At 32.7% G+C, this 19,956-nt stretch overlaps 1 protein-coding gene across 1 annotated transcript; it reads left to right on the top strand.

Annotated features, from left to right (window-relative positions):
- Positions 1–634: 634 nt before the first annotated feature.
- Positions 635–18,008, top strand: LOC149421279 (transmembrane protein 62-like). The gene is made up of 8 exons (XM_089635927.1): positions 635–995; positions 4,740–4,989; positions 7,218–7,479; positions 7,829–8,026; positions 8,811–9,237; positions 10,155–10,540; positions 11,154–11,381; positions 12,981–18,008. The coding sequence occupies exons 1-8, from the start codon at positions 798–800 to the stop codon at positions 13,051–13,053; spliced, it is 2,022 nt and encodes a 673-aa protein (XP_089492053.1). The 5' UTR covers positions 635–797; the 3' UTR covers positions 13,054–18,008.
- Positions 18,009–19,956: the final 1,948 nt, after the last annotated feature.

The raw sequence follows: 19,956 nt of genomic DNA on the forward strand, positions 1-19,956 counted from the left end.
AAATAAATTACCCTAAGTGGGAATTTGCCTGGCAGCCATCTTGGATGGCAAACTTTTGAAATGATTTGCATGCGAAGTGGTATATAATAAACTATTATTATTTAATTTTTGTGTTGTTATTGCAGTTATAACGGCTTATGAATTTTGGGGTATTTTATTAGACAGGTACATGTCATTAAACAAATTAAGTAAGTTTTAGCATTTCTTATACATCTTCTACCGCGCTCCGCGACTTTAAATTGTTCTGAAATGATTCCTATTTATGACAATTATTTTTTTTCTTTTTCTGGTTCTGTTTCATGTTTCATTTAGATTTATTAGTTTTATCTTCTTCTTCAATGATAAAAAAAGATCGTTCATTATGCACCACTTTGCATTAAAATGGGTTCAAAAGTTAGTCATACAAGATGGCAGCCAAGCAATTTCCTCTCACCCTAGATTTATGCTATTCATGCAAAATCGAACTAGTGCTCTGTCCATGGCTTTTTAGGTCCATGTCTGTAGAGCTCTTTAGACAGAGTAAAGCAATTTATTCGTCTTTGGTTGATATTGTCCTTGACTATGTGATTTATTTATGGTCCTGTATCCTGTCAAATTATCAAATGTCAATACACTTTTTCAGCTTTGTTCTGACTTGAGTTCTCGATATAATATTATGAATTGAGAATTCTCTGTTAGTACAAAATATTTAAGTGTTGTGGGTGAACCGTTTATTTAATTATGTGATTGCATCATTTCGATGCGGCTGTCAATATGATATAAATTATTAATTAACATCATATCCCTGATAAATCAAAATGATTAATACCAAAGTGGCTCTGCTGTGTTTTGTTCTGATACTAATTTGTTCAACCTTTTTTGCAAATATTGCACAACAAATTGATTTTGACATACATCAGACGACGAGTTCCAAATTCGATATAAATAGTAATATTAAAAAATATGAGAATTTGTCCATCGGAGAGTCTTCAGATCAACTGATGTGGTTTATTCAGGCATGTTTATTTATTACTAACCAAATAATTAGATTTAAAGTGACCTTCTCGTATTTTACGGTATTATTTTATTCAAAACCTTCCAAAACATCTGAAGCATTATATTATTGTTATGACTAATTTGATATTCTGTGCTTTCAGAGCTTGCTCCCTAAATTATGTTCACCTCAGATGCGCGTCATCATTTTTGTAATCCTGTTGAACTATTATGAGAACTTTAGGCGACACAAGACTCTAATAACGGGGGTTTGCTCGAGGCACACATTTTAATTAATTCCGGTGAAGTCGTAACAATAATGTATATTTTTTTTAAAGAAATCCCTATGGATGTAAGTTATTTACATTTAAGCTGAATAAAAACAGTACCTTACCATTAAAATATTTTGTGTAAAACGGATTGAAAATTTTATAAAACGTTTTTCAACTATAAAATTAGCGATAAGCACCAGCTTTTATATTTCTAGACGACGAACTATAACTTCCCGAAGGATTCGTCTAGAAACATCTGAAATTTTAGTAATACGTTCATCAGAAATAATTAAAATAAACTACAAGGAAAGATCAATTTTCTAGGCCTGCTGGGGCAAATTTGACGCGGCGTATAAGTTCTTAATTTTATTTAGTAAATTTGGTAAATATACAGAAAATAGGGACACGCTTAGTAAGCACATTGTATTTTAAAAACACTTTGTATCAATTAGATAATAATGAGAAGTAAGTTTTCAGTATCCGGAAATGAAAAACGATGCATTTTAGCATTTATTTCATATTAGATAGTGGATAATTTGATGTCATTTCTTTGTTTCATGTTTCGGCATTAATAATATAGTTGAACTTGGTTATAATGATCGCGGCAATAGCAAGTCGAGAGCTATAATGAACAATTAAAAATAATATTTTAGTTCAGGCTTATCTTCATATAATTTTTGGCTGTTATAACGAGGTCGATTCACTGATATACCCTGCAAATAATTTTATCAACACAATTTCTGAATACATGATGGGTCATTGGGGTCTGAAAAAAACGAATAATTGAGAATTATTCTCGAATTAAGTAGTAACAAACAAAGGGATGGCATAGCGCAGCGGGTAGCTGCCCGGCGCACGACGGCGGCTGGGGGGAATATCCTATCCCGTTAAGGATGGATTTATATTTTTATGGCACTACCTGTGTTGGCTATGTGAAATGGATGTTTTTTTTTGTTTTCGTTGAGGGGGTTGTCAGCGATATTCACGTTTTTTTTTCTGTCGATTTTTTTAAATTTCTCTTATGCAAACCGGTTCTTCAAATTTGGTTCCATTTAGGACATGCAGCGTACATTAACCAAAACTCTCAAAAAATGTTCTCAGCCAGGGTATTCAAGAATCACCCCAAACATGTTAATTTTTCTCTATAGCAAAATGGGCCATAAGAAATTGACATGCGGGCTGCAAGAATTTGGCTGCGGGTTGTGCATCACTGGTTTGTGACAAGTAAAGTTTTACAGCGGAAAACTGAACAATCCTGCAAGCCAGTTACGACACATGAGATTTTACAAGCGGTACGATGTGCACACGCTAGTGATAATAAGTAAGGGTACGTAAATTTCGTTTTTACGAAATAGATGCGATAAAAACGAAATCGGAATTTTATTTGCGATAAAAGTAATTTATGATAAAAGAAATTTGAAAATTAAATACTTTCGCACCTTTTAATACGTTGCTTTCAAATGTTGATCAGACGCGCTAACAATTATTACAACTCTGTTCAAAACAAACAGAGACGGCTATTTTATCAACCGAAAATTCTATCGATCACAGCATGATGTTGAAGACAGCAGCTCAGAAGAGCTTGGATAAATTGTTGGTACACATGGGGGGCCGAATCCAACAAATGAGTGCTACAAGCACATTGGCAGATTATTATCGGAAGCAGCAAATGTGCCCTCTTCTTCTATCAATTCAAATTCCATAGTGGAAAGCTTCGCGAAAATTCCGTTTTTTTAAAAGTGTACCACAAGAAGAACTAATTGACGGGTACTCTCATTTTCATAGACAATTACTTCGATTGGTCGGCCAAGAAGCTCCTGTGGATGTAATGCAAGTTTTAGTTACATCAAAATCTTGCTACCCTGGATTTGCAAAAGCAGCTATTCAATGTCTCAATTGCCCTGTCAATAGTGTTGATGCCGAGAGGTACTTTAGTATCTACAACATTGTCGTTGCTGATCGCAGGCAAACAATGAAAGATCAAAATGTAGAAATTACAACAATGCTAGCCTTTAATTGAGTTTTTAACACTGTATTTTTTTTTTGCGAAATAAATGCGAAATTTTCTATTTTGAGTTTTTTTAAATGCGAAATCACGATTTTTTATTTGCGAAATTTACGTACCCCTAATAATAAGATAGGCAATTTGGCGATATATTTCTTGGAAGCCTTGAACCAGGTGATGATAGCTATAATTCGTTGATTTTTTTGAGGAGGAAATTGAGAATCATGAAAGCGAAATCTTTAAAACAATCATTGTTAATAAATGAAAGTAATAAAATTGTATTTTTCTAATTTGTTTTTTTTTAATAAGTAATACCTACTCACATTTTATTTAAATACTGTGCATTTGCGAATATATTGATAGTGGAGGCTGGTAGGTAGGTATATATATGACTTATTTTGGATATAACGAGTAATAGCTGCAAGGACCAAATTAGTCATTCCCGTCGTGCTCGTTATATAATCAGGTTACACTGTATTCAAATAGTTTATTTTTTAATTAAACCCTAAATAAGAGAGTAAAAACTAACCTTAAAACATTAGCATCAATAATGATTTTTTTTATTTATTGGTATCAAGTTTAATTTGTAGAACCCATTATTAGGGACACGTGTGTAAACCTTCAATCTTTTAAAAAGTACATCAAATCTTGGCTAAAAAACACTGAGCTAGATATTTTTTTCTTATAAGTTTTAGCAAAGCTATCTGTAACATTTAAATCCATGTAGAGATTATTTTTTTATTATTTCACATACCTACAAAACAACGGAAATATTTTATTGTTTGTAATGCTTTGTCCGCTAATTCACTTTTTAAGATGTCTTCTTTAAAAACTAGTACATATTTACCTTATTTTTGTGTTATTTTAAAACTTTTACATATTTCATGATTTAGTTTCTTGTATTGCATCTCTACAGTAACTCTTTTAAAATATCTTAAATTTATATTTGATATTGTATCTCCACTGAAACCATAGAAATAAGATAAATATACTTATAATACCCACACTCAGGCTTCGCCTTCGTGGGATTTTTTATTTTTTATTATATACATTTATTTCAATATTTTTTATACATTTTTCAATATTTTATGTAACCATATATGTATAAAAAAAAATTCAATAATAAATAAAAAAAAATAAAAAAAATGTATTATTGAATCATTAACAATGGCCGCCAAGTGAACCATCGATTGTCATTTTATATTAAAAAGCATAATTATTCTTTTCCGGAAACTGAAATACTTACTTCTCATTATTTTCTAAATTCTACAAAGTGTTTTTATTTTTAAAGATGCATATTAAGCGTGTCCCGATTTTTTTTGTATATTTACCATAAATTTATCCCCTGATTCCAACCATATTTTTAGTGAAAAAATAATGTATGACATTTCCATCCTCATCAATTAAGCTTCCAACTGAAATTGTATTTATTATTTGCAAATCACTTATGTACTGCTAAACGACTTAACTAAACTGTTTTCCTGTTTTAGATTTCGGATTTGCATTTGAGCATATTCCGTGATCCTCAAAGGACAATGGAATTGCAAGAGTTCTGCTGCTCGACCATAGATGTCATTAAACCGTCAGCCGTGATAGCTTCGGGAGATTTGACAGATGCTAAACATTGGGACAATATGGGGTCAGGACAGTACAAGGAGGAATGGATTGCGTATGCAGATGCCCTAAAATCTTGTAAAGTGAGGGAGAAAACATTATGGCTTGATATAAGGGGGAACCATGGTAGGCTCCTCTAACAGTCATTGAACCTACATCACAACCCCACGTAAACAAACAAAGAAACTGCATAATTGTCTTGGTCATATTTAAACAATTTTTTGATCATTATAAGATAAGGATTACAGTGAAACCCTCTTATAAAGTTCCCACATACAAAGTTTTCATGCTTAAGAACTCTGTTTTTTTTGATCCCTTGAAGAAAGCAATTTAAAAAATCAACCCGTTAAAAACAAAGTTTTTTACTACATATAAATATATCTATTTTTATTAATACATGTATTTAAAAATTAATATATTTTTTTGTTTGTTTGAGGATTGAACCCGCCTGCGCGATTGGCTCTTAACTGCTGTTAACTTTTAAAATGTCTTTTAAACCTTCCTCCGCAGGGACTGACTAATATGAGTAAACCGCGCTGTCACTTAAGCCAATTCCTAATTGGATACTACCGAGTTTTATTTAGTATATTAACTGCAGTTAATTTTTATAATGGCATCCAATTTCAGATAAATGTGTATATGTCTGCGTCTGTATACATGATTGCCACCAAAAGTTGTTATAATGCAATGTCATCGACATCGAGTCTATCTTCTGAGTATCAGCTTGATCGGATATTGTTCATTCAAGAAAAAAAAAGTCGAAATCCAAATGAATGTATTTAAAAATGTTAATTTATCCCAGATGTAAAAAGTTGTCCCAAATAGGAAGTTTTTTCCGGACCCTTGGAAAACCCTAAGAGAGTGTTTCACTGTAAACAAACTCATTTCGATTATTCTAAATCCATTTAATTATGCACACTACTATAACACTGCACTGTTTTTTTTATATGCTGTTAATATGTTTGATATAAATTGTGTACATAATATTATCTTCGTGATTGAAAAGCAATTATTTTAATTGATTTTAATCTTGTTTACAAGCAAGCTATTGTTTATTTCCCTTATCAATATTAAAATTGATTTATTTTAGAGAAATAAATATTTCTCTACAATTTAACACCTCATATTGACCGCTATATTTCAAAGGCAATGTCCAATGGTCGGAAAATTTATGCATATTTCTGCTCTGAAATAAAATCCAAATAATTGGAATATTTCTGAATGTATCCGAAAACTAAATGCTGTTCTTGGAAAGTGGTGAAATATGCTTCCAAACTTTATTATTACAAATAAACATATATTTTTTTAAATACAAATTTTGAACGCAAACATAAAAGTTTTAAAAATGGCTCATCTTATTTTATTTAGTCTAAAAACTGAATTAAAATTACTTATAACGAAAAAATAAATACACATTTTATTAGACAAATGTATTATAAACATTATTATCATTTAATTTTTATTGCCTCACTTTTTCATATAAAATAATTAATTTCAAACTGCAGAAGGTCCATGACAATGAAAAAAGGCACATTTTTGGGAATGTCAGTTTTTTGAGGTGCCATGTGGAATAGTTTTCAAAGTACAAATAATATTCAGGTGAAAAACTCGAAATATGGATTTTAAAAATATTATGGGGAATTAGTGTCTTATCTGAAATTCACAAAAATTTCACAAAATTTGATAAATTTTCCTCAAATCGTGGTCGGAACCTTTGGTTACATAGATGTGTACATTTTCATTTTTCTGTGATTAACTTCTTGATTTGAATATAAAACGTTGTTTTCTCTTTCTAACACCATTTAGAACAGAGGTCCCCAAACTTTTTGTCCCATAGACCACGTGCCGATTTTTTCTGTGCTTTCTCAATTGCTCAGTACTGGGATTCCCCACACAATTTTTCTAAAATCCGTCAGTGGGGGGGGGTGGCTAAAGAATTTCAGAAAAGACATTAATTCCCCATAATATTTTTCAAATCCATGGAGGGGTGGCTATGGAATTTTGTAACAATTATTTCCCCACCACAAAATTTGAGATAATTTTAATATTTTTAGATTTTCACCTGAATATTTGTACTTTGAAAAGTGTTCCACATGGCACCACAAAAAAGTGTGGTGCAGCTCGAAATTGACCCCTGAGGATCGATATAGACCACTTTGGGAATGACTGGTTTAGATCATATTCCTCTCCATGAGTAAAGGACTTCTATGAGACCACACGAGCTGTTCCCAAACCTTGAACATATTGACTTTTCGGGTAATAGCTGTTTGTTCCCAAAACTGAACATATTAGGTTGAAGGGTTAAAAAGTTGTTCTTAATTTGGATTCTATTTCACCTGACTTTTACTTTTTAGACAACTTCAATGTTCCCGGTTGGAAATCGGAGACAAATTATTTCCGATACTACTCCGTGCAAGGTTATACCAATCCACGGTCATACATGCAGATACTGAAGAAGGGTGGGCAGAAGTTCGCCTTTGTGGCTCTGGATGCCTGCCTCGAGCCTGGGCCAAGGAGACCATTTAACTTCATCGGAATGCTGACCGGCGATAATGTGAAGGAAATCAAAACCTTGCTCAATAACGCTCAGGAGATGAAGATCGATCATACAATATGGTAATAACTTTTTCATGTTATATATGTTTCTAACTGTTATGTAATCCGTACATAATACTTGGTGAGTTTATTTATTGCTATTGCTGTTTTTATGACCTTCGTCATGTTAATATTCCGTGTTGCAGTTGAGTGACTTCGATAAGATTAAGAACCAATGCTTTACGTCTTTCAAGATGGTTAGCCAATAAAATAGTTAAAGTTTTTGTGAAACTTTATCGATCACATATGCAACATCTGCATGCGGGGATAGCCAAGATTGGATCGCATATGCGACAGCTGTGTAGATAAAGTTAAGGCTATTGAATTAGTTAATTAACTTTCAATATATCATATTAATATTGATTCACAGGTTCGGTCACTATCCGACATCATGTATTATTTCTCTTGAGAATGAATCGGTGAGGAATCTGATTGGAGACGTGGAGACCTCCAAGGTGTACCTGTGTGGCCACTTGCATCAGATGGGCGGCCTCATCAAGAAGATGTACACACTGCAGAAACCTGGATTCCTCGAACTGGAGCTGGGTGATTGGAAGGACAATAGAATGTTAGTAGCATTTCAGATACATAAACCAGCTTTTCAATTACTTTGTATTAGTGTCTACTTAGTTCTTAACATACATTATGTAAACAGATGTGGATTGTGCACGTTTATTGTGAAGATTTTCACCTTATCGTCTATACATTCATATGTAAACAGATGTGCATTGTGAATGCTCACAGAGTTATTTTTGAAGATTTTCTCCTTGGCAAACACAAACTTTAGCTTGCTGTTGAGTAAATGCATTTTATCCCTTTGTGCTTTTAACCCCTAGAGCAGTGGTCCCCAACCCCCGGTCCGTGGAGCAAATGGTACCAGACCGAAAAAAAATTTTTTTTTTGAAATTCTGTTGAAAACATCTTCATGCTAAGTGATCGCCCACACAATATCGTTGAAGGAAAAAAACTCCACACGAGCCGTGCTGACACATGACGTTCTAGAATTTTAACATTTAATTTAACCACCCTAGCGGGCAGCAGTAAAATTTTCAGACGTTGACCAGTCCGCGGAGACAAAAAGGTTGGAGACCACTGCCCTATAGTACCATTATATGCACAGACAAACATGTTTTACTCAAAAATTCATATTTATTTTTTACGATGCTTTAAATAAAAATGTACTTACTGCAACATATTTGTTTTTTTTATGACTAAAACACGTGGTTGTTTGTTTGTTAGAAAACCTATTAAATATAATAATAAGAACTACATTAACGAGTCACAATGAATTTTAATGCTTGTTTGAATTTAAGAACCTTTTGTGAACTTAACCAAATATTTTTCCATTTCAGGATCCGACTTGGGGCATTCGACCATGGTCTTTTTAATTTCATAGATATTCGGCACGGTGATTGGCCGATCATTCTCGTGACCAACCCAAAGAACGCCATATATGCTCTACCCAAGAGAGAACCGCTCGGTCAAATGCTGACTTCGACACACATAAGGCTGTTGGCATTCTCAATATCGCCTATTGTATCTGTGGAAGTGAAAATTGATGATGGGAAATGGAGAAAATGTTCCAATGTAAATGGCCCTTTGTATACTTGTTCCTGGGAACCTCTGAAGTATCAGGAAGGTGTCCACACTGTCTCCGCCAGTGTTCAAGATGAACAAGGAAGGAATAATATCGTGGAGCAGCCTTTTTCCATTGATGCAACCAAAGTGAACTTTGGACTTTTAGCTAAACTTGTTTTGATGTTGGACGCCTCTATAATTGTGAGTAGCGCTTGTATTTTTAAATATCGATTAAGGTCAAGCAAAAGTTTATTTATCAAGATATTCAAATATTTTCGTAATGATTTTATTTTGAACAATGTGTTGAAGAGAAACCTTTGCTTCAAGGACGGCTACATGAAAATGCAATTACTCCTTTATGTAGAGTACAGTCATTACTAAAATAAACACAAGTGTATCTTCTGTTGGTTTGAGTGAGGTTGAATAAAATGACAAACATTGTTTTTAATTATTCAGTATAAAGAATACATTCCATTTAAATGCATCAAGTCCAACTTGTTCGTTTTTAAGACATTATAGTTTTACAATATAATTTGTCTACTACCATAGAATAAAGAAGAAAACTAGAAATGCCTTCTGTGTAGATTTGAATGGAGACCAATGTATGATACTGACTAAGTGGGTACACGCACTGCAATTTAACGCAGCAGTTTTGGAATAGCTGAAAACAAAAAATAACTGCATACAAACACGCCCTGCTGCTGGCATTTTCAGCTATTCGAAAGCTGCTGCGTTTAATCGCAGTGCGTGCACCCACTTAAGCCTAGTGTTCACGGGTGAGAATGTCGTCTCAAGCCGAGCGACGAGTATTTTTATGGAAATGGTTCGCTCGTCTGTGACGTCATGCTCGCCCATGAATGTAGGCTTTAGTACCTTTTGGTTCTTGCCAATTCAGCGCACTGTCATTGTATACTGCCATCTCATTTGAATTTCATAATGATGAAAGAAGGTTTTTTATTCAAAATTTGAGCAAAGAATAGTCTAATCTTTGAATTATGAAACATGCATTTCTTGTGATTTCTCCAATGTCTACTACATTTCATTTTTTACATGAACTCGACACAAAAGTCTGTATGGTGGGCTTTTGAAAATGTTCACAATTATATTGTATTTTCCAGTTCCAGTGCCTTTTTGGCACAATGCTGTTGATCAGCACAATACCACTCATCCTTTTGAGATATTACCACAAGAAGATTCTCAGTGGTAACATGAGAAGACCGAGAATGAAGAATAACTTCTTGTACAACTGCGTCAGGAAGATGTGGATTCTCGCCACTGTAGACCACTTGTTCTACCCTCTCGTCGTGTACGACCTGTACCTCTGCCTCGGCCCGTGGGCGGTCGGAGAGGTGATGGAGGGATATATTGGAGCAGTCTTTGCGTGGGGAGTGCTCGTAAATGGAGTGTTCATTCCTGGTTCATTCACCTATGTCTATGGGTTTTTACAGCTGTTTGTGTGCCAATTTCCATTGACACTATTTTTAGCTCATCAAGTTGATAAACAGTAAGTTGGGTATATGTACAGTATATTTTTCTTTTTAAATATATAAATGCAATAAAATCTCACTAATCTGGCACTTCCAAGGTCCGGCACGTCCAGTAATCTGGCACTATCTAAGTCAAGGTTAGCCCTTGGGTATTTTTATGCTTTTTATTACACAGTACATCGATGGCAGAAGAGTATTTTTCATGTACTCCATTACTCCCTTACTCTTAAAAGTTTTTCTAGCTCCTTTTGTACTACTGTGAGATATATGAATTAAGCGGTGTTAGAAAGTGTCAACACCGTGCTTTGTATTTGCATTTCAAGGCACTTCCAAATAATTGTATACATATTCCAAAAAGTCATCGACCACCATTGCTTGCATGTTTGCGAATGATTTGTCAAAGTTTGTGAATTTTTCATATAAAGTAGATTTTTACAGTTTTTCCTCAATTTTTTCTTCTGTAATATTAAAATCTAGTCTCTAATTTGCTTTCTAAAACCGTATTTCATTTTGGAATACATTAAAAAACAGTGTTATTGGAAAACTAGCTATACCCCGCCACATCTTACTGTGGCTCTGTCTGTCTGTGCAGATTGTACTGTCATATAATAAATATCCTTTATTTTTCAGATTTCAACATCACCATTTACAGAAACGTCTCAGCGTTTCTAAAATATCGTTTGTGTTCGGCCATCTGCCGTTTATATTTGTTATTTCAATGAACATGCTGTTTGCGTACTTCTTCTTTTTGGCGTACGGAGTGATGGCTTTCCTCCTGGGCCCTCTGCGCTCCTGGTCCGTGCTGCTCAATGCATATCTTTGGTACAAGACTGTTAGCATTCAGCCCAAGTATACAAGGTAACTTTTCCTCTAAATATTAAAATAAGACCCAGTTTTTGCATTAACCCTTTAGGCCTCTGCCGTATTGACTGTTATATTTCTTAAAGATGCTATCAGAAAGTCGGAGAATTCGTGTGTATTTCCGTTTAATAATATACGATAAAATATAAATAAATGGGATATTTCTAAATATACCTAAATACTAAAAACTGTTTTTGAAAGGTGGTAAAATATGCTTTCCAACTTTATTATCAGAAATAAACATTTCATTTTTGAAGTATTCAAATTTTGAAATCAAACATTAGTAGTATGATAAATAGCTCACCTTACGTTTTTTCGTCTAAACACTGAACTAAAAAATAACGAGAACATAAAAATGCATATTTATTAGTCAAATGTACTATAAATAGTACTGTCTACTCACTTTTTGTTGTTTCATATAAAAATAATTAATAAAAAATTCATAATTAATCAATTCATATTTTTTTCTCAAATTGCGGTCGGAATCTTTGGTTTCATAGAGGTTCACATTTTAATTTTGCTGTGGTTAACTTCTATATTTGAATATAAAGCTTGGTGTTTTCTCTTTCTAACATTGTTTAGTTCATATTTCTAACTATGACGACGGTAAGGGAGACAAAACAATTTCTACAAGACCACATGAGCTGTTCTGAAAAGTGAACAAATTGACTCTACGGTAAATTGTAATAGCTATTTGTTCGCAAAACCGAACAAATTAGCCTGAAGGATTAAAACATTATGTTATTTAATTTTAAACAATAATAATGTAAATTATTTCATTATTATGGGTATCAAAAAAACATACCGCTAATAAGAGACAGTTTTTGATTGATCTTGGGCCCTTCCCGCTATCCGGGCGTGCGCTCTTCCAACTATCGCACAAACTATAGCTGTTTGTTCTTAAAACCGAACAAATTAGCCTGAGAAGTTAACTCTACACACTGTAAATAATTTCCATCAGGGCATATGTCTTTGGGGATGCTATGTGGAGGATCTTATTAAGTAAAGGAGAGAGAGAGAAAGTTCTGGAGAGAAGGAAAAAGATTTGGTGGATGTATTGGAATCTGGGCATAGTGTGTCGAGGAGTGACGTGTGAATTCATCCCTCCCACTGTGGTGTAAGAGTCTCTCTCAACTGGCCTCCCAAGATCTGGACAAACCTCACCCTATGAAATCTGGCTCCCCTGAAAAGTCATGAGACAGACTACATTCACATTATGAAAAAATAACCAAATCCCCTTTTGACACTAGAAGGACATTGATTGTTGAAATACAGGGTTGTCCAAAAAGATGTTACCATTCATATGTATTCGTATTCTAATTATGGATCTAAAATATTATTTAAATAATTATCATAATAGTAATTATTTGGTGGTGTGTGTTGTTATGTTATTAAAATAAAAGTCAATCCTATGACTGATAAGTGGTAACATCTTTTTGACAACCCCTTATATACCCAGGATGTAACAATTCATACCCAACCGACATTATCTGGTGATTCCTGAGTTTATTTGGAATGAAAATGTTGGTGTCATTTTTCTGTCTGGTGATAATTAAAATCAAAAATACATTTTGAACTATTCTTTTTTTTTTCCAGTGAGGCGGCTAATATATGGGTTCCAAATAACTTCCGGCAGCGAGCAAGGAGCACTCTTGACTTAAACAGTTAATTTACAAGAGTATTATGCATGTAAAATATGCAGTTATCTATAAGAGAATGTATTGGCATAGATTTTATTATGTTATACATACTTCATATATCTATGCCCGATATCTATTTTGAATGGTAAAAAATTTAAAATTCCTATATTATGTTGATTATGCATAATGGGCTAGGTGCACAATATATTTTACTTATCTTCAAAAATAAAATGAACAATCCTGAAACAAAAGAAAAAAAAAATTATACAGTGAAACTCGCTTAAAAAGTTCCCACTTAAGAAGTTTTCACGCTTAAGAAGTTTTTTTTTTCGGTCCCTTCAAATCTATAAAATAACTGCAAAAAATCGTTTTTTCCAACATAAGAAGTTTTAGCTAAAACTGCTTCCCTACTAAAACTAGTAGCGAAATATACCTGAAAATTTCCCTTATTTACTTCTTTCATTATTGTCTGCTACCCATTTAAGATGTTTTAGAAGTTAGCAGTAAAACCATGATAAACTGAAACTAGTGTCACAACATGTTGACCGGTCGGTGGCTGAGTTGACATCGCGATTGGGTCCCACTCAGGCGTAGTGTGTTCAATTCCTCGGCTGGCTGAGTCCTCCATCACAACACAAGCAACATTTTCCGCTTACTGTGGTGGTAGTAGGAGATTTTCAAACATTGTCAGGTTATTTGTAACCCTGGAATGTTTATCTTTCGTTTAAAAAAAAAACATTGGTACCTGAAATGAACCCCTTTCAACAGTCATAAAATATACAACTTTGTTGAAGCAGATTAAACGAATTTTTTGTGTTTGTTATAATTGAAAACATACATTAATATTAATGATTTAGCCGAAAACAATCAAATATTTTTAATTAATTTTATCTATGAAAATTAAAAATATGTAATACTAAACTATATGTACAATACTAGAAAAAATCTTCATTTAAAAAATTTCCAAATTTGGATCCCGTAAAAAGTTTTCCCACTTGCGATATTTTTGCCAATTCCTTGAAAAACTTCTTGAGAGAGTTTCACTGTAAATACTATTTTTTTCCAATTTTTCAATATTCAAATTTTTTAAATCCTCTTATGCATCTGCCTCATTATTTCTAGTCGTAAGAGATTGTAATACATAGAATTTATCTCCATAACAAAAAGCTTCATGTTCAGACTGAAAATCTTTGAATGAAATGAAAAAACGTGGTAGTCACCTGAATCTGTATGTTAAAATTAAGATCTCTTACTGTACCAAAATAACCTTCCTTAAAAAAAGTTAATATTATGTATCAAGACGAAGATTGGGAAGTACCTACCCGGCTTTTCAGATCTGGTTACTTAACACGACCAAAGCCGTTTTGAGCGAAGTTTCGATTCTGAATATGTTTTAATGACGGTATGGACACTTCATATGTTTCACCTGTGACCTACGTTTTGTAAAAATGTATATAATTAATAATGTAATTTATTTCTAACGTGGTTTTGACTATTTCATCCCTGGATATAAAATATTTTAACTGGATGATATTTTGTAATACTTATTAATTGTGTGATATTATGTATTTTACACAGCCGACTGAAGAGTTACCTACTACAGGCCCACTGATATTAATGTCTAATATTTCACAATGCTTGCGAATACAATTCATAAAGTATATATCCAAAATACATTTCATTTGAAAGCAAAAGTTCAAAAGCTTGCTTCGACCCCACTGTTTTTGTATACTCCATTTTAGTATTAACGAGGCAAATACAATGCTATTTTACATTTATAAACAAGTGGTATTTTTATGTTTATCGCATTTTTATCCACTGAGTTTCAAACTCCTTTTATCATTGTTTGCGATAATATCATTGTTGCACCGGCAATATCTGTTAAGTGACATTTAAAAAATGTATGTATCTCTATATTTTTACAGTAAAAAGGAAAATTAAATTATTAGTACATGTAGTACACATAAAAGAAATTACTGAACGATGTTCCAAAAAATTATGTTTTGGATACTGTGTCACTTAACCTTTCCCTTACTGTGGTAAAAAAATCCACGCGTTCCGGTGCTGTGTAGTCAATACACATCTCAAAATAAGCGATTTAATATCGGAAAAATATGAATATTCATAGCTAATCGATTATGTTAATTATATTTTGTATCAAACGTGATAATAATTGTAATTTAATTGCTGAAAACATGAAAAAACCATTGGCAAATGCTAAAGAAACGTGCGAGGGGTCCACATCTAACGACGATTTGCGGGCGACTGCCTAGCGGCTGGCGGCTGGCACAAACACAGCTGTGCGGTCGTAGGTATCGATGGTCTAAATCAAAATACAACTGCAGACGTGTGGATGTCTCATGTTCCCGCATAGCGAATTAAAGCGGGACATCAATAGCGTGTCATTTCCTCGCACACTCTTCGCGTATTAGTATCACACGGTTGATTGTATTGGTGTATTTGTTCCCGATTTTTAACAAAAAAGATGTTTAATTGAATTTGAGAACTATGTAAAATATTATTTTTTAATTCAATGCATAAATGTATAACGGAGGAATACCTAAAATCTGAACCCAGAATTTATTATATTTATAGAGTTATTAAAGTTATTAGAAGCAATGTGTAGTAAATACACACCACAGATAAGGAAACAACAAAAATTAACAGTTATTGCCAGCGCAACGACGATATATACAAGAGGTTTTCCTTGCGACGAAATGTAATGATTGAAAATTATAAAGTTTAATAAAATTTCTTATGTATACAGAAAACAATGTAAAACATAATTATGTATAGATTTGATAAACTTGTACAATGACCATTTGTAATTTGTTATTTTTAATGTTTAAACATCCAGATAAAACGGTTTCCTATCATTGTGGGCTATCTCTTTGCGAATTATTATTAAGTGTACATCCACACATACCAAATATTATTAACTATATTACCATAGACTTTGTACTTTATACTCATCATTATTGTATTTTTTTGTAGTGCAGTTTTTTAAATGCACACTGTGTGTTTTTTTTTTCGTCGCCATACGTGATGATAGTACGAGTGTGGTGGCATTAGATTAGATTAAATAACATTGCTTTAGTCCCAATGTCTACCAACCAAAGCGGAAGTTGACTTATATATTTTCTATTGTTCCTTATGGTGGCTATAAAATCATTGTTTAAACTTAGCACCACCCTGCGGAAAGCAACCAAAATAATTTGTTAATAAATTTTTGAGTTGCCGCAGTATTAAACCCACAGCCTCCCAACTTAAATCATATGTGTGAACCAATGGCGTGCGTGGCGTGTAGTCCATAAAGACTCAAAAGCTGTGCCTACCTGTCTACTCAAATTTCCGAAGAAAAAGTAATTTTTCCTGAAATCTCTTACGTCATTATACTGTAAGAAATTGTTTCTGATTGGCAAATTTATAAATTTTAGTTGGCATCTGCCATGAGCGCCTTATAATTCATACATTACGGTAGAATGAATCATGAACCTATAAGACCCCGGACGGAGCTATTCGAGAACAATTATTTGAAGCCGCGGGTTGAGGGGAATATGTATGAAAAATGCAAAACCTGCTTTATTTTTTTAATGACATATCCCGTTCCCTGTCTCATCTCATACCTCAAACAATTCACAACACTTTATAATTGTATTTGCGATACAAAAATTAAATTTTAAAAATTCATTATCTACCACTTTGCATACAAATCACTTAAAAAGTTTGTCTTACAAGATGGCTGCCAGGAAAATTCCCCTCACCCTAAATTTGGCTTCAACGCCATTCATAGAAAGTTGTACTAATGCTCTGTCCAGGGCTTTTTAGGTTCATGTAATGAATAATGATAATCAACACCTCAAAAGTTGCAGCCCTACCTGCTGCAAGGAATAATACAAGCCACTGATTTAAACCATTACATTTCAGAGATTCTAGTATTATTTACCAAACTTTATGCATTGGTGTAATGTTTTTTTTTTGCATAAAATTCTACCGGTTGATCTAATTATGTGTGTATTGACTGGTCACCAATGAAAAACATTTCTATTGGACCTGTACCTTTTTGAGTGGTAAAAGGTTGGACATGAAAATCTGGAGCAGTATTTACTAATATCTGTTTTATTTTGATATTGAATTATTGTAGCATTGATTGTAAACCAAGAAAGTTTTATTTAGATATTAACAATTATTGATGATTTAATCATCTTGCTCCACTAATTGCTTTGGTACAGAGATGAGCTGTGATATTTAAAAACTGAAGAATGTTATCTCATTCTCGAAAGAATGCTCAGCTTGAGTATTCAAAATATTATACAGTATTTTGATTTTTTTAAACATGTCTGTTGGGAAAATAGGAACTGATATTTTTTATACTGAAAAATCGTGGCATGCCACTGGTAAAGAGTGAGGAGATAATTTTATACTTGCTTTTGTCGTGTTGTCTACAAAACATTTATAAGTAGATGGGTTTGTAATATCTTACAATTTTTTTAAAACTATATTACTTCCTAATTTCATGTCCCTTCAGTAAGAAAATTATACAAAAAAATGCCTCTCTCCAAACCCACAAGGAATACTAATTTCATAATATTAGTAATAAAAATTTCCAAATTTTGTATAAAATGGTAATAACAACTTTAAATTAAATAAAAAAATTAACAATGAACATTTTAAAACGCAGAGAAAACTTTCACCTAAGAATAAATATGTTTTAAATTTTACACAACTTGTAAATAACTATTAATGTATCATAAATGGTTGTTATCAGCTGTGTAAAATTAAAAACAAATTTATTAGTAGTGGTGACATAATATGTATATCAAAATGCAAAATCAAAATATGTAACCTTTTCACCCAAACAAAAAAACTACATGATATTGGGTTTGGGCACTGAAGATTCTATGGAAATGTGTAATTTTCTTAAATGCAAAATCAGATTTTTAAAGTAATTTTGTGAAGGTATCCTTATATAATCGCTTTTATTTGTTTAAAAAAATTAAAAGTTGCAAAAATAAATATCTATTTTAAATATCTACTTGCAGAAAAGTCAATCGATGTCACACATTAAAATTAAAATAAGATATATTTATCAAAGACACCGTCTAGAATGCATTTTGTTCGAGGTGAATCTTGCGGTCATACATAAAGATAGCAGCCAATAAAAATGTGCAGTGAGAAAATAAAGATAATGTTGGTAGTTCTTATTCAATGTGTGATACAGTTAAATATGACCGAAGGAGATAGGGTCCCATTAGCTCAGTTGAAAGAGTGGTGCCCCGGCAAGGTGAGGGTTCTGGGTTTAAGTCCTAAATGCGACCGTATCTTTTTCTAATTTTTCTTCAAATTTTCGTTTAAGAATCGCTAATATTGTATTCAATAATTAAAAAATTTGCATTTCGACTTAGAAGATTTCTCTCCTGACACTTAATATTGTTGTATATCACCAGATTACAATATACGGTAGGTGTAGGTATGCATTACCCAATACGTTCGTAATTATTCTGCGATAACTAATTTGCAATTCTTTAGTTCAAGGTGTAAAATTTGACCAGATGTAAAAATTATAATTAATTATGTAGACACCTACCTGGCTTAGAGCATGGTTAAATGGTTTACCTACCTAACTAATTTTAATTTCTTTAGATTTTACAGTCATCCCGTGACTAAAATCTATGGTACCTGTATTATTAATTTATTTATACATGTACCGTTATGTTGAAAGTTATACAGGGAGTGCCGCACAATATTTATTTTTACATTTTAATACATAATAATATACTCAAATCTTGTTAGAATTTTATGTAATAAAATAGACTCACATTGACATACTCTACCTTATGTGAAATCCTATATTATGTACAACAATGGTAGGAATTTTTCTGCATACTTTAGTTAAGCTTCATTTTCTCAAGTAAATAACAAAGTATGTACACTATAATATATAATTATAATAAATTGTATTCATAACAATATTGTACCATTGTAAATATTTTACAAAATACTAGTTTCCCCTTGATACATATTTTATATAAAAAAAAGCAATGGGGTATTTTCACAAACTATGAATACCGTTAAAAATGTGTGGAATATTTAAAGTTTATTTTTCCATTTCTGATCATCGTACTAAAAATGTGTATTTTTAACATTGTCTTTCATATTTATTGATGTTAAAAACGATCTGAAACTGCACATTCCGGAAGGGTTCCAACTGGCTACAATGTCATTATGACATTTTAACCGCCACTGGCTGGTAAGACAGCTGTCACAAAAATTTTCCCGGCGTGACGTTAACGCTGACGAATTTGTGAATAAAAACGAACATGTCGATCTGGCATAAATCTGAAATGACACATTTTAAGGGGGGGCTAGGGTTAATTCGTACGAAAAAAGGCATTTTTTTGTGAATTTTTTGTGACAACACAGTTAAAATCTCTTTATTAAATCTAATAATACAGTAAAGAATGACATTTTAAGAATGTTGTATAAAATTTTCACGGAGAAATATTAAAAAATACGGCAATGGCAGCAATTATTCGGACGCGTCTCAAAAAAAAGTAGAATGGCGGTGCCCCTCATAACTCGGTGCTGGGTCATCCGAAATCAAAAAATTAAAGTTCATTCGTTAGATAATAGTTTTTCCCAGGTAACGCTGGGAGGGTTTTTCGAAATTTTAATTTTTCACTTTTTTGGAACACTTTGAAGGGAAAAACGCTATTTTTAGTGAAAAAAATCGGCTAATTTGCTATTGTAAAATAATAATTATTAACAAATTTGAAAAAAACTCTCCAGCGTTACCTCGTAAATTATGTACAGAAATAGTTTTCAAAATTTCAAAAAGATCGGTGCAGTAGTTTTGAAGTTATGACGGGCACCGACTTTGAAAACGTGAGTTGTGGGAAAAACGCTTTAAAGTTTTGAACACTAAAAAATCT

The sequence above is a fragment of the Hesperophylax consimilis genome, chromosome 9 (genome assembly GCF_061612785.1).
Source record: "Hesperophylax consimilis isolate HC1 chromosome 9, BYU_Hcon_1.0, whole genome shotgun sequence".
NCBI lineage: Eukaryota > Metazoa > Arthropoda > Insecta > Trichoptera > Limnephilidae > Hesperophylax > Hesperophylax consimilis.

Excerpts from the sequence above, each read along its gene's own strand:
- LOC149421279 (XM_089635927.1), top strand. The coding sequence starts at position 798 with ATGATTAATACCAAAGTGGCTCTGCTGTGTTTTGTTCTGATACTAATT. Across the intron at positions 4,990-7,217 it reads TGATATAAGGGGGAACCATG|ACAACTTCAATGTTCCCGGT; the intron begins GTAGGCTCCTCT and ends TTTACTTTTTAG. Across the intron at positions 8,027-8,810 it reads GATTGGAAGGACAATAGAAT|GATCCGACTTGGGGCATTCG; the intron begins GTTAGTAGCATT and ends TTTCCATTTCAG.